This window comes from Atheta coriaria, unplaced genomic scaffold (genome assembly GCF_025399875.1).
Source record: "Atheta coriaria isolate IRGN ID8LTWV9N9 unplaced genomic scaffold, Caltech_Dcor_3.1 hic_scaffold_3_pilon, whole genome shotgun sequence".
NCBI lineage: Eukaryota > Metazoa > Arthropoda > Insecta > Coleoptera > Staphylinidae > Dalotia > Dalotia coriaria.
The window spans coordinates 7,149,578-7,175,365 of record NW_027045445.1 but is presented as its reverse complement, the minus strand read 5'-3'; the positions used below and the strand labels follow the sequence as shown (position 1 = coordinate 7,175,365).

The window sequence follows — 25,788 nt, the reverse complement described above, 5'->3', positions numbered from 1 at the left end:
ATTCTAAAACTCTTAAAAATGCAAAAAATAGATTAACATATTTTCTACAGGTTTTAATTCTGTTGTGATGTGACATTAAAGTAAAAATTTCATGATTTATAAGTTTGTTTGTAGTTTAAGAGCAAATGTATGCTTTTTTCTTGTTTGACTTGTGACTAAAGTATTTTACTCACGGTTTAAAGTACTTTAGTCATGGTCTTAGCTGTTCGTGTTTAAAATACCACTTTTTATGTCTCAAAATCGTGAAAAACTAGTACTTCAAAGGTAAAAGTAGAAAAAATTGATTTAATTACAATAATTACTCACGTGCAAGCACGCACAGTTTGCCACAATCACGAAACCACCCCAAAACGTCATATGGTTAACAACCAACAATCAAAACCAACATATATATTGTGTTGTTACATCTAAAGGTGTAGACCTAGTCTACGCACGCATGCTTTGTGCCCTTTAAAGGCCCTTACACTCGTTTTCTCCCGATACTATTGACACGATACGACACGACACTAACCTTTGAACTTTTCCGTTTTGTTAAAGTTTCAAGCCTATTTTTGTATATGGCTTTATTTTTATCTGTTTCGCCTGATTAGTCTATCGATACACGTTAATATTCAGCTCTTTTTTTGTTGATTAGCATTACGAAACAATGACCAGCCAACAAAATTTATAAGTTAGGTATTACCTATGCAGTATTACTCATACTTATTTTTACATAGCTACAGTTGGAAAGGTTGCATGTGATTAGACGATGAATTGATTAGAGAAGCAGTTGGTTACTCACGCAATAAATACATACATGTATTAAGCTAGCAATCAAGAAAATAATTCTCCTTAAAATATAGAAATCCATAAATCTGGATCACAACATTATTCATTTATGCAAAACCTCAAAAAGTGTTTTTAAATTTCAATGTTCTAATAAATATATTAAGTATCCAATGGAAAAAGAGGAGTGTTTGTCACGTCTAGAGTATTTTAGTCACGGTTTGCCCATCCGTGTGTAAAATACCACTTTATGTGACTCAAAACGGCGAATAACTGGCGTTTTAACGCAGGAAGTAGAAAAAAATAACTTTTTCTTAGGATACACAAATATTAAGTGTCTATTTTCCAATTACCTAAAATCTAACTGGTCCGACACGGTTCCTAATCCCCTAAACACTCGCAATTCCTATTCTAACTATTTCTACTCGCTATTTCCTATTATCTGCCCGTCTACTGCCTATATTTAGCAAGTAAAATTTTAATCACAGTATTGACTTTGTTCACGGCGCTGTACGTGAACACGAAGTAAACACATTACTTTCATTTCATTAATTTCCAATCCTAAGTAGGTACATTTACTTCAATAGTTAATACGAGAATGCGAGTTCTTGCTCGCCGACGTGCGCTCTTACGTCGATAAGAACCTTGAACCACCCGTCGAACTACATAATATCAATATCAAGTGCAAGTAAAAGTGCTACCTAGAAGTAGTCCAAGTACAGGTGAAACTTCATCCAACTTGATTTTGTTTTATTACTTCAGAAGTTGTAAAGGTGTCTTCGTAATATTCAATTTGTTATACAACAAATTAAATTTCGTGTGTGGCGTCCTAGTTTTCTACAGATTACATCAACTCAGCTTATATTTTCGCTTATCTGGGTTTAGTATTTGTAGAATTGTAGTAGAATTTCACTGGTTGAGTGTGTTATGTGTATTTGGTGACATGGTGTAGATGATTCTGCTGAAAATATACACAAATTGACGAATATTAATGTTGAAAATTAAACATTTTTCTTCTTTGTGTTTTTCTGGAAAAGCAGAAAGTTTTCTATGCAAAATCTGTAAATAATAAACATTTTAAAGAATCTATTAATCAATATTTTGCATTCCTAGAATATTTAAATTATACATCTATTTGGATTTCCCCAGAAATAATAATAAACACATCCAATTTCCAAGAATTACAATTCGCTAATGTCCTTACTTCGATACCTGTTATAATTTCTAGATTTTGTCCAATAACAATTCCTGGAAATTTAAAAACCGCTGGAAAATAATAAATGCCACAAACACAATACAACAGAATATATACTTACTCATTTGCTTACAAATTGGTTACGCAACAAGCAATTATGCAATTATTTCCAGTCGAACCGAGGCAGACAGCTTGTCGCTAACACAGCATCCAATCTCGTTGCGCTGGAACGTGGGAGGCACAGTTAGGCATCATTTTTTCTGAATACAAAAAACATATTTATTATATAAAAATGCTTGAAGACACGATTTACGAGTAATTACGGTTATTACTTTTGATAGTTTAGTCGCATGGCAGCGATGAAATTAATTTCTATTTTCTGTAATTGCACATTCAATGTTTCGATGTTGTTACCAAGGAGTTAGTGTAATGCTAGAACATTATTAAAGCAAGTAATAAAACTGTAATAATGAATGTCCTTCATAAAACACTTCAAATGAGTAAGTAAATTCAATGTCTTGATGTTCACTTGTGCTTTTCAATGTTTAATCGTTTAGTAGTAATAGCCTATTCAATGCCACTTTAGGAAATTAATAATTACTATCATTATTAATTAATAAAACTAGCGTAATAACTTACCAAACACTAAATAAACTAAATTTACAAAAAAGTAAGGTTAGGTAAATTTACATTGTTGAATTTCGCTCCATCACTTACTGCGCATGCGCAACACATGATTCACTTGCTATTTATATCAAATCTATTTAATATCTCACATGAAACTGAATATGTTTACATACCTTGATTGATAACCTAACAACATCTGTTACTATGCACTTAAATGCAATGCTCCAGCCGATATAATTGCTTAGAATGCAGCGTGAACCCACTCGAGATGCAAAACAAGCAAAATAACGCGACAAACGACTTTCACGTGTCGTATAAATCTTTAAAATGTTTATTTAATCGTTGCACACTCATGCATCGTTTGAAAACAAAGCAAACGTGCATTGTGGGTTGCCTATCATCAACACATTTCAGCACGTGTCCGAAACAAAATTTGCATCAATGTGAAACGCAGTTTCACTGCAAAACACGTAATCGACAGTGTCAACAACGTCGCGAAGTCCTATGACGGCGGTGGACAATGGGTGTAATCAAATAAAAAAGCTAATAATCCGCATTCGTATGACAAGATTATGTTGCTATCGATCGCACGACAAACAAAATGAATGTCGCGTTGCGACGGGAAACAATATAAATGCAATCGTAAAATAAAAAACAATGGACTTACTAAATCTGACCGAGTGACAATCGGCACATAGAAACACTTGAATTGAATTGATGTTGGCTAAATTTTACCAAAACAGATGTTTCAATGAGTAACCAATAATAAAGTCACGTGATTGAATCAGCTGTTTGTTTGCTCGCTCCCCCATCCGCAAACAATCGAAATTCTCATGCAGAGTTGATGCCGACACGCTCTACATGCGTCGGTCTTTATTGCGGTCACTGGAAAGTGGATTTTCCTGCTTTGTTTACTAATCCCAAACAAGTTTCAATAAATTCATGTTTCGCACGCGTGTGACAAAGAAAACGCGTTGCCTTTATGTCTAGCAATTTCAGCTAGACCAATCACACCATCGCACCGGCAACGAAATTCTACGAACGTAGCCGATCTTGTGTAGTAATGAATGTACATGTAGACGATGTAGATGTGTGTGAGTGTTTCCATTTTTAGCCAGCTCACTGCATCCGCGTTCGGCCGAGCGCGACCGAACACGGGGCAATCGCTCGGTGGCTCGATTCGTTCGGTTCCGTAGCTCGTTTAGTTTCGTACGAATCGTTGCTCTGTGCGCACGTATTTCGCAATTTGCAATCGCGTATTCAATATCGCAATCACAAACACAAACCACGCATTCGACAAATACAAAACAAACGAAATACAATACAAACACTTTTGCTTGTTTGCGCACTTACCTACACGCAATTCATCGTAAAAAAACAGTAAAAAGCAAAATTATTCGCTATATCTTTTGAAGTTGTAGCAAAAAGAGCTGGGGTTTGACACAGACAGGTAGAATCCGACTTTCACCTGGACGCCGACCGCGCTCGGCCACACTTCAAGTTGTATAATTGTATAATTGCGAATGGTGCTACGGCCGTGCCACGAAATGTCTCCGACGATGGCACATGTGGCGCGCTGTTAACACCCAACCACAGCTCGGGATCATAAATCAAATTCACACCCTGTGCGCCTGTGCGAATCAAATTTTCAAATTGTGATGTGACTCAATCGGCAGTGTTTTCGTCAAAAAAATCATCGCCCTCGCTGCTAATACGGCCCTGCGTGCTGGTTTCCTGAGGTCTTCCCACGAACGTGAAGCAAAACGGCCGCATGGTGATACTATTACACAGTTGTTTCGGTTTCAAGTGCGTTAAAGTGCGAATTCGCGAGTTATTCTTGAGTATATTTCGTTTTCGATTGCGGTTGCGTTGAGGTTGAGATTGCGCTGAGTTTGTGTGTGTCGTGCGGGCAGGCTACCTCCAAATCGATACACCCAGGCGCAGTCAGCAGGCTGCCGGCGCAGTGTTGCCAACTCTACTTGAAAACCCACCAACAGTGCAGAAAATTGAAAAAGAAAACAAAGCAGGAAATTTTGTTTTTGATGTAATACCAACATAAAAAACATTATTGTGATTCAGTTTTAATTCCAAAGTGACTACGCATCAGGAGAAACATTTTCAAAGGTAAGTTTTAGTGAAAACTGTTTGTTTTTTTTCTTTTGCCTTGAATTACGTGTTATTACGAGTCATTGATCGACGTTTATTGACATTGAAACCAAAAACAAAAAATATTTCAGTGACGTAGTGTTAAATATAATGACGTATTGATTACCAAATCAGCACAAAGTTTAACTTTAATTACTCGTGCGTTGCGGTCGTAATTTCAACAAATCGGTCGACTACGCGGATATTATTCATTAATATAAATATTTGAGGATGAATGTGTTTGAGATTGATTTATCACTGGTCAAATACTGTGTGTAACCTAAGTTTAATGTCATTCGATGTCTGGCGATTAATGCAAGAGTAATTATTTAGTTAATTGCGTAATTACTCAATTTTAGACCAGTTTTTACTGCTTGTCGCCGATTCAGCAGCAAAACACAATGTAAATTTGAATTCAGGTGATACGCACTTGCTATCATCATGAATCACACCACTTTTTTGATGACGATTCGCTATTTGTTTAAACAACACGATGTTTATAATCGCGACAATTAATTTTTTGATATATTTTTGTTTGTTTTGTGTCTAAATATTTATTTTTTTGGATAAATTTGTAGGTTCATCTTTAAATTATGTAAATTTTGTGTAAAAATGGTAAGAAATTAATTATTATTGGTTTTATTTTATACTAGCTTTAACCCATGGCTTCGCTCGCGAATATCTAAAATAATGAAGTTGCTTCCGTACGCGTCTGTAGTCACAGAAGAAGTAACAATGAAGTAGAATGGCGGGAAGTTTAAAATGGCTGAAAGTATAGTCTATGGAAGTATGGTGTACAGTCTCCATAGTGTAGTCAATTGGATTTGATGTTCACGTAGCTGTCGGTAATACAGTGTGATGGTACTATAGTACTTAGGTTTGAGCTTCATTGCTGGAATGCTAGATGGCGTTAAAGTAGTCAAATAGCCAGATGCAGAGGTATTATTGGCTAAACTATTTCTTTATTTTATTTAAAAATTATTTTTTTATTAAATAAAAAGTAGCCTATAACCATTCGGGGACCACTAAGAATATGTGTACAAATTTTCATGATGATCGGTTAAGTAGTTTTTGCGTCAAAGTGTAACAAACATCAGGACTTTCGCATTTATAATATTATAGTAGGGGTTTTTGAAGTAATTTCCTGTTTTATTTGGAAAATACGCAGGGATTTTGCTAAAACCAACGAAAATGATTTATTTCTTTAATTATTCAGTTATGACGTTAAGAAAACAGACAAAAAGAGTTAAAAATCTTTGTTTTAATCTAAGAATACAACCACAGCTTGTATTTTCCCATACTTTTTATTTTTCTTAGAAAATAAACAAAGAAAAGGGTTTTCCCAAAATTCTCCCGGGATTCTCAAACTGAAACAAAAGACAATTTACTCCCAGCATCTCAATGCCATGGAAAATCCTCTAATATATAAAATAGGATCATCCTTTTTCTACACAAACCCAAAAATCATTTTTGGGCTCCGAAAAGAGAAAATCCACGTTGTAAGTTCCGGTATTCGTGTATTTTCAACAAAGCAGTGTTAAATATGTAGTAATGATTCATCAGACTGGGAATTTTCCACTGAATGAAAATTTTATTTTACGTTTACAGGCGAAACAAGAGTGTTTGACCTCAAAATTACGCACAGCCTGCGCCCTGGTGTAAGTGTGTCGACCGTGACACTCTTTAAATTTGAATAATGAATATACCGGCGTTGGGATTGGAATTGTTTGGCGCGATTTTTTTTCCTTCCACTGCTGATTTATTTTTAGTCATTTCAGGCTAAAAATAAATCCAACTTGATCACCATGGAAATATTTACTTTAAATTTTTATAGGGAAAAATTTATTTTGAAAAATAGATCAAGACGCAATTTTTGTCGTAAACACGATGATGCAAATTTAGTGTTATGTGTTATGTGTTGCGCACATGCGGATATGTTGTTGATGGCGATGTTAATATACGAATCGATAATAATAGCACGTTTTCCACGCACCACAATGGCGCGCATTGTGTTATCGCCCTCGTCAGCCTCTGTCATTGACGCCTCATTGTTGAATTGTTGATAATGACGTGCTCGTCACACAGCGACTTACAACCTTTCATGGAATCAACGCTTAACTCTAACAAAATTGACGCTAATTATTTTTATTAAGTATAGTCGTGTTAAACCACAAATAACCGGATTGAAATTTGTGTTTTGTTTGAGTTTAAATGACGCCACTTAGGCGTAAAATGTATGAAATGGTGTTAAACGCATTAATCATAATATGTGTTAATCATAATCAATAGCGGCTGTAATTATTGATGAGAAGTGTGTCGGCGTGTCGACATCTCGAGAACAAATGCCAGTTATTGTTGAATATTGTTTCAAACTCGTGGATTTTCGCATTTCGGAGAAAAAAATGTATTTTAATCTGCCGTAAACAAGATGTAGTAAGTTCATTTATAAATTTGTTGCCTCACAAAGAGAATCGGAGACAACAAAGAAATGCGATATTTTTAGATTTTCAGCCGGAGCAGATGTTTTTCCACGCGAGTTTTGCGAGTAGTTTAGTTATTTCATTTGTCTTGCACAATTTTCAGCTAAATTCACTGCTATGACTCATCTATATATATAAAAAATGAATTGCTGTTCGTTAGTCTCGCTAAAACTCGAGAACGGCTGAACGGGTTTATCTTATCTTGGTCTTGAATTATTCGTGGAGGTCTAGGGAAGGTTTAAAAGGTGAGAAAAATTCGAATAATTGCCGGGAAAATCCTCAAAACAGCTCTTTTCTATAGAATAAAATTTGACATTGAGATTCAATCATAGTTATAGTTAAATGGTTGAATTCGAGATGGCGCGCTGAAGTGCATTATTGCCAAAACTTTATATAATTAATTTCTTTAAATTAAAATTGCTAATCTTATTGATAGAATTGACTCTTACTACGAGTATGTCTAGAACAAGAGAGTAAAAACGAATTACATTTTTATTAAACACTGCCGGAAGGAAGTCGCGGGCAACAGCTAGTCTAAAATAATGAAGTTGCTTCCGCACGCGTCTGTAGTCACAGAAGAAGTAACAATGAAGTAGAATGGTGGGAAGTTTAAAATGGCTGAAAGTATAGTCTATGGAAGTATAGTGTACAGTCTCCATAGTGTAGTCAATTGGATTTGATGTTGACGTAGCTGTCGGTAATACAGTGTGATAATACAGTGTGATGGTACTATAGTACTTAGGTTTGAGCTTCATTGCTGGAATGCTAGATGGCGTTAAAGTAGTCAAATAGCCAGATGCAGAGATATTATTGGCTAAACTATTTCTTTATTTTATTTTAAAAATATTTTTTGTTATTAAATAAAAAGTAGCCTATAACCATTTGGGGACCACTAAGAATATGTGTACAAATTTTCATGATGATCGGTTAAGTAGTTTTTGCATGAAAGTGTAACAAACATCAGGACTTTCGCGTTTATAATATTAGTAGGTATAGAGATTTTTTCATTGATTTTGTGTTTAGTTGTATTTTTAGTACTTTCCTGCTGCTGCGTACCTTCCAGTACTTTGTGGTGTTCGAGTTTATTGACTTTTCGCGCTTAGTGTGTACGTGTGAGGCACGTATCGCTGAGTATAGTTTATGTCTGCCTGCTGGGTCGATCGGGCGATGAGTGGAACGAAAGAATTTCAGGAGAATCCAGCGCGCGTGCAAATGGCAACAAAATAACGCGAAAGACAAAACATGGTGAGCTGAGAAGTGCGTTCGGGTTATGTACACGCGAGTGGAACTTTCCGCGCGCAATTCTGAGGCGGAAATTTACAATTTGCATAAAAATTTATTGTTGAGTATTGTTTATTTGTGTAAAATTTATCTAGGTGCATTATATTTGCATTATATTATAGTAGCACGTGTTGTCAGGTAGGTTGGTGAATAATAATTGTTAACGTTATCGGTTTTCGCTCATAAAGTTTGTCCTAAATTAAATTTTAGCTGTTTTTATAAACTTATATTACACAATATGATGATTCACACTAAAATTGGGTAATTTGAGGAAATTAATTTGATTGATTTAACGAATTACGTTGTTATTTCAAGTTAATTGATTTTGAACTATTAAAATTAACTAAAATCCACATTAAGTGAAATTAAATTTGTTATTTCTACAGAATGTATATTTTTGTAATTCAAAAGATGACGATGATGTCAAATTTGAGATTTTTCAGGCTAGGTTTACGTTGATTTTGTTCTTATTTTTTTTTTGCTGGAGTTTGTTACACTGTAACAATTTGCACTTTGTTAAAATGACTTTGTGCTCCCGACGCATGAACTAATACATACCGTAAAAGCGCTTGTGTCTATATGCGATTCGTTGTTTTCGCAGCCAACGAACAAACAGCGCAATAAAGAATGCAAACAAGTTAGATAAACAATAAATTACAATAAACAAACATCCAAAAATCGGCGCGCACAAAATCGTGAATATTTTGTGTTACATAGTAACTGCTTCTTCGATTTCACATCCTACAAGGCAACCTATAATATACAAAGTGATTAAAAATATTTGTTATTGTAAATTATGTAAAATTTAATTCGAACACTTTTCTTTTCTAAATTTTTGTGATTTATTTTGGTACAAATACGTGTAATATCATGAAATCTAACATTTGACTCCTTTCCGGCACTTTTATGATTTGTTATGCACGTGTCGCGGATAAAAATTTAGAAAACCTAAATCTGACTTGAAGATCATAACAAGGATGTTGGTATGTAGGTGGTATTTAATATTTTATTACCTTTTTGTAAACGTGCCATTTTTGGTGCTCATGTTTATTTATTTTTGACATTGTTTAATATGCTTAAACATTTAGTTTAGTTTTGCACACGATGATGATAAGCGTGCACACATTCCAACCACGTCATAGATGTAAGATGTAGGAGTGAGCGAATGATCCCGAACTGCATCAAACCGCATTTTCTCCAGCGGTGCTATCACGTCAGGCCTTTAAAAAGTGACCTTTTTCTCTGCTGCAGCAAGCAGATTTCGTCACAGACACACACAAAGCATAATAACACTTTTTTTAAGCTACAGTTATAATATTTACATGATACGAATAATATAAATATTTAGTCTGCGTAAATATTTGCGGAGTGATTTTGGCACTAACGCATGCTAATGAACTAATTAAAACATGCGTCGTGGGCGTATGATCTAAAATCTAAATAAATAAATGTATAATAAATTAATGCGTTTAGTCTAAGGGCATTCCCGATGACATTATCAAAGATGCAATAATAGTTAAAGTTTCGTCATATTTTAAAAATATCTCGAAAGGCAAAAAACTATTGATGGAGGAGCTGCGAATTTGGATATAAATTTTGCGTGTTTAATTATGCCAGAAAGCGTGTGGTAAATATTTAATCAATCCACTTTGATATTTTTGTATTTATGTAAATAACTAAAGATACATAGAAATTTTATTGAATATATTTCACATTCCCGACTTGCAACATAACATCGTGATAAACTGAGTAGAGATTTATTTGCGAAAACATCTCACGTGCCACTGCCGCACGCGCCTCTTTTTGAGATTGTGTTATAAAATGTGCTTGTCAGTGTTTAATAATCACGCGGAAAATAATTAAAATGCACAGACCAGTTGACGACATGATGAATTTAAATTAAAATTGAGAATCTGTGCATAAACCTCAAAGTTCCATGAAATTTTTATGAAATTTTCACTTTTTTGTTATATTAGCTTGACTCAAATTGTATTTTGGAACAAATTTTGTCCAAAACAATGGTTGTTTTGTTTCATTTGAAGTGTCACTCGTCAAATCTCATACCTATCCATTGTTTATAGATATAAATAATACTTGAAACCTGAATTTTGGCACGCGTGTCTTAACTTCCTCTCATATTAATACTTAAACTTAATTCGTCAGAGTAAACAATTGATGTCATTTAATTGCTAAATTAAAAGATTTAAAAATAACGATAACGATAATTTAACTGAGTACCTGTTTCTATGATAGCAGTATTTAAGTAATTTTCGCGTGACTTCCCGACTCATCGAAAGTTATATTCAACTATTTATATCATGCCTTACTAATCGGAAATAAATCATTTTAATGAACTATAAACTACACAATTTAAAGTGTGTCAGGCATCGTTCGGTTTTTGATTTTTGCGTACACTAGTTATAGTTAGTATCGCCATTAAAAATATTTCATAATAATTCGTCTAATTTAAACGTTTTCGTTTTTTAGAGCGTTGTGATTGCGTAAGGCTAGTCGGCGGACGATGCGCACTGCCAAATTGTAGCTAACAACAATTTCGTCGACAACCAGATTTCGCCACAATGCAAAAATTTTCCTCAGATTTTATCCTTTTATCGCACTTCCCACATTCAAAGACTTTCTTTAAAATTATTAATTTCAAGCCAATTCAATCCAATTTCTATTTTGATGCAATTATTTTAATAATTACATCAAATTTTCTTTTGTAATAACTGGAATATCAGCATTCAAATAGTCTGACCTTGTCGGGTGACAAGTTGCACAACACAAAGGCGATCGTGTTGTATAAGCGGTTTCCAGCGAAGCGATTAATTAATTATCATTACTTGCATTCAACATAAAAAACTTAACCAAAACCAAGCATCACAAACATAAGTCGAATATTTAAAACAATGAACAAATTAAAATTTAAAATACACGGGTAATTGTTGAATTTAAGACTTAGACTATGAATAATTCTTTTTTTTCTATAGTACAAATTGAAAATCAATTTTCGGTTGACGTCATCCGCTTTGCTTTTACACCTAAATATGGCGATTGTCATTTACGTGTTTTTATGTGTTTTGTGCTAGCGCCGCTAATAATAGCCGGTGAGCATTGAAATTCTTTCATTGACGAAAACAGCCAGCAATAAAACCAAAGCGCGCGCGATATAATATTCAACTGAGAACAGCGAACAAGCAAACAATTTAAGCGGTTATTCATCATGATCCGTGCTAAATATTCTATCATAAAATAAATTTCACTCATACGCAACCATGGTGTTTCAATAACAACCAGATGAAAATGACTATTTTTACGCGAATGTAATACGAAAATACGCACACAATGTGACCGAGAGAAAATCTTTTTATTTTTTATTTCTTTACCGAATTTCATCGTGGCAGAAATAAATTGGGTCCATTTTATCATGAAATGTGCTGGAATGTAAGGGCAGCGTTGATTGCGCATCCAAATTGTGCTTTTATTCCGTTTTTACTGGCTGTGTAATGCGATTAATGTTGCGCCAACGAGGTAGAAATTATGTGCGTCAGTGCGCAAATTGCATTCGAATGATTTATCGGCCATGACGTACCTAAATGCATCCATGACTGCTAGTTATTAACCAAATTAAGCTCAAAATACGACTAATTTTATTATGGTAAATTTAGTACCCCATTTTACATCGAAAAATATTAATTATAGCGATAGTACAATGTGTTTGAGTTTCGAGAAATGAATAATCGAAGTGCATGAAATAAATGGCATCGGTCCCACCTCTCAGGTGTAAATAATCGTCAACGCCACGTGTAATTCATAACTCTCAACAGTTTCAACAGTTTCGATGATTCAAAGCCTGTGAACATCTAAATAACGCAAGGGATATGAGTTCAAAAGGGAAATAATATGATAAATACGTTTTTTACTGTTGATTAATTTTAGTCATGCATCTATGCCAATGATATAAATTATATTGATCTAAAAATGACTTTACAAAGGTGAAAAATTAAAACAAACCGTTTAGTTTCGTGATAATTCAAATTGGACTCTTTTATCACTATCAAGTTGAAGTAGATAGGAGAAATGTTCGCTGGGTATTTTTAGTCTAAGCGCTTCACACGCGATTGTTATAAAGCTTGAATGCCAGCACAGCACGTTCCGCGTTTTAATCAAATTATCGATTGAACTTCCGCGGACCCTCTGAGTCGCCCTTTTCCGAGAAGTCAGCACGCTGCTAATTTGCATGCGATGAATGAGACACGAATGCGACTGGCTTTGTTGATGATGAGGACGAGGTGATTCACGATGCGCCAGTCGTGGCGAATGTCGGTCAACTGCAGATTGTGTAATGATCGTGCCGCGCAACGCCGTTTCCGCAACGCTGACCTCATCCTAAATATCAAAGCAAACAAGCAGGAAAAATTAACAAATAAACCAAGTGGAATAAATATTTTGATTTTATCAAGACCTGGCTGTGTCCTTCATGGAGGAAGGAAATACAGGAAACTTGCTTGTTCCTACGACGTCATAGATTTAATGTTGTAATGTTGGGTGAGGGTTGGATGCCTCAACTCGTCCTGTTTTCCCACTCGGGGTCGAGGACAATGTACGAGGAAAAACGCAGCGCAGATGGCCTTGTCGTGGCGCGCCGATCTGACGCCCAGTGTTTCCCTGCCCCAGTGCTCCAGACTACTCCCAGGTTCAGGACTATTCAGGACACAGCAAACTATGTGATGCCCTTGATTCTACGCAGTTACAACCGGAACCAAGCACTTGACATGCGAATTATCCCAAAAAGAAAATATAATTCAATAATTTTTACTTTTATCTAAAATAGTTGATAATAACTGTTGATACTGTTGTTTTGTCTACTAAAACCAGTTAGGATTAATAACCAAACCGGCTTTTCGTATAAATTATTTTGCGATAGGATAATTGTTATCAGTCTGAAGATTAGCAGAGGTTATGATTGCTAATTATTTAAGTGCAAATTGATTATTAACGAAAGTTAAAGAGTAAATTCAATTTTATTAGCTTGGAGACATTTTGGAAATTGAAATGAGGTCGTTTGAAAGTTTCAAAACGCTGCGCCACGAAATTTATCACGGATAACTTTACTTATTTACTGCTTTTCAGTTTTACTACGCGCTGCTCATAATTTATAATTTCAGTTCAAAAATCTGAAACGTAGAAACTGAAAAATTTCAACACTCACTGAGAAATGCGTACTCGTACATTCAACATGAGTTAACGCATCGGAAATTCGAATTAGAATTTAAACTCTGGCGCCAATGCGTTACGATCTTGACTGCAACGCGTACGGATATTTCCAAAATGTCAGGCGTAACAGTTAAAACCGAAAATATATTTCAATGGAAATAATATTAGATTCGAGCGGAAGTCGAAATGAAGGACCAGACTTGTTTTAATCGGTCAACATCTTACAACAGAACGCAGCGCAGCCTCAATGTTTTGTGTTTTAAGCTTCCGCGTCACGTCTTGAGGTTTTTCCTAGATGAATAAACACAGTAACAAATTACTTCCTAATTGTCTGTGAGTTTAGTTTGGAAGTTTATAGCGCTCGTTAAACGATTACGAAACTCACAAAATATTTTAAGATAATCAATCAATCACACAATGACTAAAATTATATTTAGCGTCAAAAAGTCAAAAATTTCAGTTGTGGTTATCAACACATCCACACAATGTCAAAATTGATAAATTTGTCAGTCGATCACACTCTTAATATTCCACTGTTTTTACACCTCCCAAGTATTATTGCCGACGCAGAAATAAATGAAATAAGATTTTTTCTGTTTTTTGCAGGTTAAGTTTAATATTAAACGAAGCGCGCAGGTTTTATGCGCTTTCCGCTCATTCTTTCGGAGATTTTACACGGATCCAAGCAAAGGGGGATGGTGTACCTGTTGGCGGATTGGGGTATGGGAGAATCTGAATTGCGCACCAGCATTAGCCGTCTGAACGCGACGACAGCGACGGTGACGACGACGCTGAGCGCCGCGCACAACAACCACCTCCACCATCATCAGCAATTGCTGTCAGCGGCGGGCACCACCAGCTCCACCACCACCACAACCACCACTGGACATCATGATGATCTCAACGAGGTGGATCTACATCCGCTCAGCAATCAGGTTAGTTTATTTAAAATTTGATTATGCAAGGAAATTGTTGAGTATTTGCCAAGGGAAACTTTTGAACAGTTGATGGTCATTCATCATATTCTTTTGATGGTAGTTTTGATGGTAGTCGTGTACCAGTTCAATGATTTCGCCATTTTTAAAGAATTTTTGTTTCGTTTACATTGGCGACGATTGTTTGCGCCATCATCGCGCGTTTTTGTAGCGATGACCGCGTAACAGGTGCGTCCGAGTGGAAACTGCCGTTATTCTTGATCACCTACCAACAAAGTGTTCAGAGAACAAAGTAACTGCTTATCCACGTGGACAGTGCCACGTGCGCGTCGTTAAGAGAAAGTGTACTTTCATCCTAACATACACCGAATTATTTTTAGGCACAAATAGTATTTAATAAATTTGAATATAATTTTAGGTCGGTGGTCACACACGCCTTATGGTTCTGAACCCGAATACCATCTGCAAGCCTCTGAACTATCGCGAGTTGGAGTTCTATCAGAACATTCAGGATCAGGACATCAAAATGTTTGTACCGAAATACAAAGGTAAGCAGAGCATCGACTTTTCGCCTCTTTTTTTTTATTAAATCTCTAATAATTAGCTGAAATCTTGCATTTGTCTCGACTGTGATGTTTCATATGTTTTTTATTCAAAGTTCTTTTTAAATTAAAACCAAATAGTTGTGATATGTTACGATGTGCCTTTTAATCGTGTTTTTTATGCTGAATTGTTTGTGGACAATAAAGATCTCTGACGATTATCGTTTTTTCTAAATGTTTAATAAAACGTTTTGCACACATTTAAACACACACACACACACACACGCAAGCAAATATTGTGATTGAGTTTTGAAAAATATAAACAATTGATCTGATTGTTGATTGATGTACTGATGAATACCTTCGTGAGGAACAAACACTCATTCATTCTGATCATTATCGATCGATATATCATTGATCACTTTCATTTTTTTGAATTTTGTTTTTGAAAATATACATTTCCAGAGGTAAGTATGTTTTCAAAGTTTTCTCTCTTTTTCTATCTTAGCTCAATGAAACTATCAATGAAATTGTTCTGAATAATTGCGGATATAGTAAAGGCCGAGAGCGAGCTGTGTTTGTAAGTGTGATTTGCAAGAGAAGAGTTCTGTCTTCTTCTGTTCAGTTTTGGCGGCCGGCGGTCGCGCGCTATGTGCCCCTCCCATGCTCCGCCTCTCGCTGCCAACCACACGCCCGAAACCGCCCCCGGGAGGCTGCGCCGCACACGCACACGCCCCGCCGCTCATCGCCACGCTTTCGAGATGGGTTTGTATAAACAAACAATACAATTTCCAAAAAAACACCAACAACAACAATCGACGAAGCGAGAAAACGAAACGATGCGAGAGACGACGACGAAAACAACCCGGGTGTAGTTTAAAAGTACAGAAATTATTTTGTTTTGTTTTTTGTTTTCGACATGCATTTTTCGTCTCATCATAATTTCATGAATCACGAAAACTGAATGCAACGCGCACACTTTAATTTTATTCGTAACTCAATTAAATATCAATAAGTTTTAATTTATATAATTTTTGTGTGTTTTACACATGTTTCTAATCGCAATGAAATTGTTTCAGGGGTAATGCAGGCGACGTTGTGTAGCGGCAAGATGGAGAAACGATACTCGCCCAGTTTCCGCGATGACAACGCCGTGGTTGCTGCACAGGCACCCAGTGGACGCTCCAAGAGCGGCTACAAGCGTAAACGCGAAGAAGTGCTCAAGATGCGCGTGCATCACTCGGGCAACCCCAAAGAAGTGTTGAAATCCATCTCGCAAAGTGATAACACCAACAAGCAGTACTTCCTCATGCTGGAGAACATAACAGCCTCCTATATGCATCCGTGTATCTTAGACTTGAAAATGGGTACACGCCAACATGGGGACGATGCCTCCGCTGAGAAACGCAGTAAGCAGATGGCCAAATGCGCGGCTAGTACATCAGCATCTTTGGGGTGCGTCTCTGTGGGATGCAAGTATACCAGGCTGATTCTGACTACTATCTGAAGAAGGATAAATACTGGGGTCGTGAACTGAATGAAGATGGCTTCAAAAGTGCTCTTGTTCGGTTCTTTGACAATGGATACGGTTTGCGAACGTATGTCATCAAGAAGGTCATAAACAAATTGGAACAATTACGAAGAGTAATCGAAAAACAAGGCAGTTATAGGTTTTACTCTTGGTATGTTAAACTCACAGCTTAGCCAAAATCAACACAGCTAATAATATGTTTGTTATTTCAGTTCGTTGTTGATTGTCTACGAAGGCAATGGCGGCGTACCTCTATTGTCACTCAAAAAACAACCATGTTGTTCAAGTTCTCCACTGCAGTATCTTGTAAATGACTGCACGCAGGAATCGGACAACTCGCGTGATGTGCCCTGTTATTACGACGCGGATACAAGCAACTCTTCGTTAGATTTGTCCCATGAAGAGGTGTCGCAGGATTCGCATCATCGTGGTTTTGGTGAAGCGGCCGCACGCGGTGCAAATTCTTCCTTTTTCCCTATCTCCGAAGAGACAATGTTTCTCGATTCCCCTCCTATATTACAACCAGGCGGACGTCTTTCCACATCGCCCGTGGAAAGCTGGATGATTTATTCCAACAGTAGCAGTGATGAGTATTCTTTAAGTGGGCAGTTTAATGGTCTTACTTCGGACGATACTTCAGATTTTGAGCTCTCCTCACCGCCACCTCCTTCTAATCTTAAGAATACCCTTCATTTTGAAGATTTGGAGCTTGAGGATGAAGACGATGAGGAATTGACACCCACAGTCACACATAAAAGTGTACCGAAACGATTACGAGTGAAGGATTCCACTGTGCCAGGGACTCCCGGCGCGAGTTGCAGTCAATTGCAACTTCAAACTGATCGTGCAAAGCGTCATTCCAGGTCGCGGTCGCGGTCTCCCACGCCGATTCAAGTGGATGTTAGGATGATTGACTTTGCGCACACATCCTTTGTCACCAAATCGGATATTAGTTCTAGTGCGGGGACGACGACGGTACATCATGGCCCCGATGGCGGTTTTCTTACTGGTTTGGATAGCATGAAGCGACTGCTTTTGGAGATCATGCATGAGGGTTGAACTGGTCACGGAGTGAATACAGAACATGACAAGACAACGAAATGCTCACTGCTCGCTGGTGAGCAATGGGACGCTTCGGAATTGGTTACCAGAATTGAGATCGGCACTGAGATGTGTAACGAATTTAGAAAGTACTTGCAACTACTCTAACCCTTGTTACCAGCCATTCGTTGTTGCTGTTGTTGTTTACTATATTTAGCAGACCAAAACGACGCTCACTAAATATTTATATTAAAATCCAAATAGTGATACAGAACTATCGTAACATATTGAACATAATGACGGGCACACGGAAATGGCTGCCGTTTAAGAAACGAATTCATTAGTGCAGTGGCACTGCATATCACTTTAGACTTGAGGGCGAGTGAAACAAAGACAGAAATTGATACAATAAATACAATCCTTTAAAGAATGAAATTAAAAAACAAACAATAATTAGACTCTAAGCATCGCCCACGTGGTCGAATGCCGAACCGATGCGAACAATAAGGCCGTACGAAGCAGAATATAATCTTAGCAATCACTATGATATAGTGTGTTGAATTTGGCAGATTCTCTTTTTTTTTCATTTTTGATTCATTCTCGTTCATTATAGAGAGGAGCTGTGCGACCGGATGTGAAACAAAGTTGTTTATAATGACTGCCATTAGTACTTTGTAAATAATGACCCTTAGTCTTTATCCTGGACGTAGTCTACTAAAATAACGCTGAGAGAAAAACATAATGAAAAAAGACACCTGAATTGTAGCTAGGCATTGTGCAAAGAATATTTTTAGACACAACCACATTACTCTTACTAATCTAACCTAGACACTAAACTAGAATTATTCATCGTTTCATACACAACACATGCAAATGATTAATTTATTATTTTTCTATTGATTTCTTTTATAAATCGTAAATTTTTGACGCGATGTGCAATTGACGTTGTAGGCGTTTATCATGTTTATAACAAATTCGAATGGCGCGGGAGGAAAGAACAGTATTTTATTTGTACAAATCCGTTCGGATGGACATGGACACGAATTTATTTTCAAAACTCTGGTGCAAATCACTTAAACATTTGAGCTGCATGTGAACCCCGTGCGTGGTATAGTTGATTGTTTTTTTTTCCTAGACGATAATGAAACGAAATGATTCCCTGTGATTTTATTGATAATTATTATTATCTACATTATATATTATATATTGAAGGTATAGAGTTTGATGTACTGTAACTTTTACGTGTAGTTGCGAAAAGTTTCACACTATTATGATTGCGATGCGAGGGTTGTGTAGAAAGTGCAATGTGTAGATGTTCCGTGCGATTAAATGGAGCGTTGTTTTTAGGGGTTGGTGCGCCAAGATGGCGGAAGAAACGCGCGGCCATGATGTTTAGACGGCGTGCGGTTGTTCTGCTGGGCGGCCCGATATTTTCGTGCGCAATATGTACATAATTAAATGAATGATGATTAAATTAAATAAAACATATTTGAAAATAGTTTAATTTTTGTAAAATACCATTTCATGTTCAGGTCCTATGTCCAACTGAATTTTCACTGAGTTTTCACTTAATAAACGCAGTAGACGTACATAGATGTTTTGCAATGATTTCCTATGTTGAAATTTCATGAAAACAATTTAAAAACGTCATATGTTTTTTCATATTGACGTGTAATCTAAGCTAGAAAAATAGTTGAGATAAGGACTAATTAAAGTAATAAACTCGAAAAATATACAATACTTGGAAAAAACAAGCAATTGTGAATTTCTAGAAAAGTAAAAGAACCCAAGTATTAATTAAAATAATTCAGTTTGTTATCATCGCATGTAGATTTTCTTGAAATTTCTCAAACTCTTTGAATAGTTGAAAACATTTTTACCCCTGAAAACAAATATATAAGCTGCGAATGTTTGTGGTTTGAGTAGCAATTGAGTTCACAAAACCACACACAACTCATCATGAAGTTTCAATACCTTCTTTCCTTGGCTCTTTTAATCGGTGTTGCGGTAAGTTGTATTCAGGTTTTTTTAATATTGGGTTTAACCCGCGGCTTCGCTCGCGAATATCTATATATATAAAAATGAATTGCTGTTCGTTAGTCTCGCTAAAACTCGAGAACGGCTGAACGGATTTATCTTATCTTGGTCTTGAATTATTCGTGGAGGTCTATGGAAGGTTTAAAAGGTGAGAAAAATTCGAATAATTGCCGGGAAAATCCTCAAAACAGCTCTTTTCTATAGAATAAAATTTGACATTGAGATTCAATCATAGTTATAGTTAAATAGTTGAATTCGAGATGGCGCGCTGAAGTGCATTATTGACAAAACTTTATATGCATAATTTCTTTAAATTAAAATTGCTAATCTTATTGATAGAATTGACTCTTACTACGAGTATGTCTAGAACAAGAGAGTAAAAACGAATTACATTTTTATTAAACACTGCCGGAACGAAGTCGCGGGCAACAGCTAGTCTAAAATAATGTAGTTGCTTCCATATGCATCTGTAGTCACAGAAGAAGTAACAATGAAGTAGAATGGCGGGAAGTTTAAAATGGCTGAAAGTATAGTCTATGGAAGTATAGTGTACAGTCTCCATAGTGTAGTCAATTGGATTTGATGTTGACGTAGCTGTCGGTAATACAGTGTGATAATACAGTGTGATGGTACAATAGTAGTTTGGTTTGAGCTTCATTGCTGGAATGCTAGATGGCGTTAAAGTAGTCAAATAGCTAGATGCAGAGGTATTATTGGCTAAACTATTTCTTTATTTTATTTAAATAATAATTTTTTATTAAATAAAAAGTAGCCTATAACCATTCGGGGACCACTAAGAATATGTGTACAAATTTTCATGATGATCGGTTAAGTAGTTTTTGCGTGAAAGTGTAACAAACATCAGGACTTTCGTATTTATAATATTAGTACGGATCTGAACAAATATTTCTAAAAAAATGAATCAACGGGATAAAAATATAAGCTTTTCAAATGTACAAAAAATTTACAACAAATACAATGATGTTTTTTGTATTAGGCCGCTCAAAGAGACGATATTAGAGAGTGCGTCCATAAGGCATTGGAACCCATGGGTCAAGATTTGGATCAATGTGTGGACGGCGATGACACTCTCAAGGAGTTAAAAGCAAGCCTCATCAGTATCATAACTGATTCGAAAAATCTCCATGATAACGCCGCAAGTGAAATCGATAGTTGTGGGGATGATATGAACTGCAGAATTCAAACCGCTGTAAAAATCTTCAATCAAGGAGTTGACATTTTCAGGAGAGTCGTGGACTTGGACCACAAAATGAGAGAGCTACATTTGAGTCAACCCACCAAGGATTGTTTCGTCACAAGTCTGCAAAAGGCAGCTGATTCTGTGCGACAATGCCTGCACTTTTAAATTGTATGTGTTGTACTCGTAGTTCTGGTGAAGGGCGAATAAATGTAATCGTTTACAAGTATTAATTTGTTTTTCACATAGAACCTTTCAAGTTGTGAGTCATCATTTTTGTCGTGCTGCGTAGGCATATTTGGCATTCTATATATTTTTTCAAGATAACATTTAAGGAATGCGCACGGAGTTTTTGTAAAAATTTTCCAATAAATAGTAATAGTAATTAATTTTAGTCAAATACAAGGAAATGCGCATTGTTTTAATTTTTTTACACAAATTGTAAAAATTAACAACATATTTTGATAAGCGCCTGCTATATAAAGAAGAAAATAAACTTTAGAAACAATAAGTTTTATAGTTCCTAACTTTCAACTACAACGGCCCTAATATGAAGACCTTTATTGTTGTTTTGCTCTTCGCTTTTGCGGTAAGTACAACAACAACAAAACTTAATTTAAAAGTAACATATCATAGTATTACAATATCACGAGTTTTTATTACTCATTTGTCAAGTGATTATTATGTATAATATTTTGTTTTGTATCAATTTCTTTAGACTGCGCAAGATTCCCAAAATCCTGCCCAGTGCGTCGTGAATACCTTCCAAGAGGGTATCGTGGGAACCTGGAGAGCAGCTATAAAAGAATGCGTCCAGGAAAACGAGCATTTTGATGACGTCCGCGCAGCTATCGAGCAATATGCCACTTCTATTGACGAACTCCAGAAAAAACTCGAGGGATGCCAAAATAATATTCGGTGCATAATCAGACAGTTCTACGGTGGCATTGGAAATGTAATTTCGGAGCTTGGTAACCTGAATAGAGTGATCGCTTCCCATGCAACTCATGCTGATGAAGAAACCATGAAATGCTTCGAACAGAAGGGACAAGAAGCCTGGAAGAAGCTTGGGGAGATACCAAACTGCTTCAATCTTTAAAGTTCGCAGATGTAACCAGAAGCCAATATAATGTTGAAATAATTCATTGCAAATACAATAATTAAAGCATATTGAAGGTGTACTTTTTTTTATTTTATTCCTATAGACATTTTAGGAATCGTTCAGGGCACCGTATGAGGGTAGCGGTAGATGTGACTCGTGTTCAGAGCACCGTAGAAGGTGCCGGTAGAAGTGACTCGTATCCAAGATACCGTATGATGTTAGCGGTATAAGTGACTCGTGTTCAGGGCACCGTACGTGGATGAATGTATAGCTGACTCTCATTTGCTCATTTTATCTTGTGAATTATTATGTCATACTTTAAATTTCCAATTTAGATATCTAGCCTATCTTATATAGAATTTTCCGTAGATTATGAATTTTCAATCCGCTCCTTTATATCTTTTTTTAGTTTTCGAAGAGAATTATCCAAACTTTTATAATCTTGATTGGTTGGTCGCTAGCGCTTTTAGTAAAGATATTCGCCACCGAAAATTCTCTATATCTACCAGCAAGCGGAGTATTCGACGTGAGAATTGTGTTTGTATATAAACAACTTTCTTATCGCATTCGCCGTGCCAGATGCGATGCGCATAATTCTCGGCTGTCTTCGCGCTGTCGCATGCCGCGCATGTTAGTTTAGTTCTCATTGCAGGTACATTGTTTATTGCAATTCACGTACAAGGTCGCGTGCTGTCGACCCGCCGGCTTTGCGCATCTCTTGATCTCTTATCATAAACTCTCGTGTCGTAGCTTACTCGGCTACGGCATGCGCTATCGATGGATTGCAACCAGTTTTGTGCCGGTCTCTGTTTGATCCAGACGTGTTTTGAGCGACTCGTATTGTTTGTTCGGATTTCTGCTTTTTAATCGACTATTTAATTGTAATTACATTAGTAATGTTATTTACTATTTGCACGTTTAATGTAACAAAAGAAGTTGATAGTTGATCGCGTTTCGTGTGTATACTTATGCATGTTACAAAGTTTGGTTTGGGTTGCAAAATTAATTGGATATAAATTCGCTCCCTTGTTGATTTATACATCATTTCCTTGGGTACGTAATTTTTACCTCAAAATCATGTATTGTTATTATTAAATCATATGAAATGTTTCAATTTCTTTTCTTTTAATTTCAGGCCTTGCTATGCCTTGGGGACTGAGGAGCACAACAATTTGTAAGTTCATATTCTTCATTTTCATATTTTTCATTCTAATTTACACGACAAATATTTATTGCCTCATTACGTTTTTTACGTTATCTCGCGAACCCTGCTTAAAGCGATTGGTGAAGGAGTTGCCAGCTGTGCGTGAAAACGAGATAGATACATTATAGGTTTTATTGCGCGAGGAATTCCACTATCGCTTATCAGTATTTGTTTGTGTATAAACAAGTTTTCTAGTCGCATTTATTAGAATATTAAAAATTACACTTCGCGGAGCAGTTTTATTTCATGATTTGTCTCTGCCTTAGTATGTCGATATGTTAGCATTGTTCTAACTATCGTTCTCTTCTTTGATTTGGCAATCGCCTTCGAGTTCAGATGGTCGAGTCACGAGCTAAATTAGAATGCGAATTTGATTCGCTTTATCGGTCGACTTCCGATTTAAAGTAAAATAAATTGTCACAGCCCTTCTCTCACTTTCCCTTAACAATGTAATTTATTTCGCAGATTATCATTATCCTCAACACTAGTCTACATGTTACAACGCGTGAAATACTGGTATGGTATCTTTAAGCGTTTGTTTTGTACCTATCAACATGTGCACGTTTTAGTCATTGCACGCGAACGGTTTGTCACACAAACTTGAGCGGGGTGTCTAGAGATGCGGAATTAAATTCTCCGTCGGGTTGTATTTATTAGCGGTAGAAGTGACTCGATTCAGGATACCTTACGAGGCTAGCGGTAAAAGTGACTCATATTCAGGGCACCGTATGAACCCGGCGAAAATCTGCATGAAAAAAATCACCCTTTTTCATGAAATGTTTGTGTTTTTTCGTGTTTGAGCGCGATCTAGGCGGCTCACTAACTTCAGCGTGGCGTCTAGAGATATGGAATTAAATTCTCGTCGGGTTGTATTTGTTTGTTGTGAAATTCGACCTGCAAAATTTTTGTTTTTGTCACCCTTTTTCGTGTGATATTTGTATTTTTGCAGGAATTCGCTCACTATCTTCCTGCGGAATTAAATTCTCCGCAAATTTACATTCGACCGCAACCGGCAATATATTGCATTATATATTTATCATTTTCCTAAATAACTTTTGTGATTATCTTACAAATTTACCCTTAAAATTGCATTTTTATGTTCGAAAGACTAATTTTTGCTCGTTTTAGGATTTTGCACCTGAGTCTGACATCGTAGAAGGACCATTCTTGTATCAGATTGTAAGTAATTAAATTTCTTTATCATTTTCCTAAATAACTTTTGTGATTATCTCACAAATTGACCCCAAAATTGCATTTTTATGTTCGAAGGACTAATTTTTGCTTGTTTTAGGGATTATGCAGCTGAGTCTGACATCGTAGAAGGACCATTCTGGCATCAGATTGTAAGTAATTAATTTCTTTATCATTTTCCTAAATAACTTTTGTGATTATCTCACAAATTGACCCCAAAATTGCATTTTTATGTTCGAAGGACTAATTTTTGATGGTTTTAGGATTTTGCACCTGAGTCTGACATCGTAGAAGGACCATTCTGGTATCAGATTGTAAGTAATTAATTTCTTTATCATTTTCCTAAATAACTTTTGTGATTATCTCACAAATTGACCCCCAAAATTGCATTTTTATTTTCGAAGGACTAATTTTTGCTTGTTTTAGGGATTTTGCACCTGAGTCTGACATCGTAGAAGGACCATTCTGGTATCAGATTGTAAGTAATTAATTTCTTTATCCTTTTCCTAAATAACTTTTGTGATTATCTCACAAATTGACCCCCAAAATTGCATTTTTATGTTCGAAGGACTAATTTTTGATGGTTTTAGGGATTTTGCACCTGAGTCTGACATCGTAGAAGGACCATTCTGGTATCAGATTGTAAGTAATTAATTTCTTTATCATTTTCCTAAATAACTTTTGTGATTATCTCACAAATTGACCCCAAAATTGCATTTTATGTTCGAAGGACTAATTTTTGATGGTTTTAGGGATTTTGCACCTGAGTCTGACATCGTAGGAGGACCATTCTTGCATCAGATTGTAAGTAATTAATTTCTTTATCATTTTCCTAAATAACTTTTGTGATTATCTCACAAATTGACCCCAAAATTGCATTTTTATGTTCGAAGGACTAATTTTTGCTTGTTTTAGGGATTTTGCACCTGAGTCTGACATCGTAGAAGGACCATTCTTGTATCAGATTGTAAGTAATTAATTTCTTTATCATTTTCCTAAATAACTTTTGTGATTATCTCACAAATTGACCCCCAAAATTGCATTTTTATGTTCGAAGGACTAATTTTTGATGGTTTTAGGGATTTTGCACCTGAGTCTGACATCGTAGAAGGACCATTCTTGTATCAGATTGTAAGTAATTAATTTCTTTATCATTTTCCTAAATAACTTTTGTGATTATCTCACAAATTGACCCCCAAAATTGCATTTTTATGTTCGAAGGACTAATTTTTGATGGTTTTAGGGATTTTGCACCTGAGTCTGACATCGTAGAAGGACCATTCTTGCATCAGATTGT

General features: G+C 36.1%; 2 protein-coding genes and 2 long non-coding RNA genes across 4 annotated transcripts; 3 read left to right on the top strand and 1 right to left on the bottom strand.

The window, feature by feature from the left end:
* Positions 1-1,836: 1,836 nt before the first annotated feature.
* LOC135803727 (uncharacterized) lies at positions 1,837-3,732 on the bottom strand. Its single transcript, XR_010550857.1, has 3 exons — positions 3,255-3,732; positions 2,082-2,220; positions 1,837-2,013 (listed from the first exon to the last, which is right to left on the bottom strand). It is a non-coding gene; the product is annotated as an uncharacterized lncRNA (long non-coding RNA).
* Positions 3,733-3,797: 65 nt separating this feature from the next.
* On the top strand, positions 3,798-19,257 carry Ip6k (Inositol hexakisphosphate kinase). The gene is given in 6 exon segments (XM_065317410.1): positions 3,798-4,711; positions 14,317-14,645; positions 15,064-15,193; positions 16,267-16,635; positions 16,638-16,869; positions 16,931-19,257. Coding segments are annotated over 5 exon segments (1,872 nt in total). The 5' UTR covers positions 3,798-4,711; positions 14,317-14,351; the 3' UTR covers positions 17,778-19,257.
* Positions 19,258-19,614: 357 nt separating this feature from the next.
* LOC135804255 (uncharacterized) lies at positions 19,615-21,223 on the top strand. Its single transcript, XM_065318056.1, has 2 exons — positions 19,615-19,766; positions 20,794-21,223. Exons 1-2 carry the CDS (start codon positions 19,719-19,721, stop codon positions 21,160-21,162), a joined length of 417 nt encoding a protein of 138 aa, XP_065174128.1. The 5' UTR covers positions 19,615-19,718; the 3' UTR covers positions 21,163-21,223.
* Positions 21,224-24,428: 3,205 nt separating this feature from the next.
* Positions 24,429-25,781, top strand: LOC135803533 (uncharacterized). Its single transcript, XR_010550828.1, has 3 exons — positions 24,429-24,479; positions 25,407-25,458; positions 25,571-25,781. It is a non-coding gene; the product is annotated as an uncharacterized lncRNA (long non-coding RNA).
* The last annotated feature ends 7 nt before the right edge of the window (positions 25,782-25,788 follow it).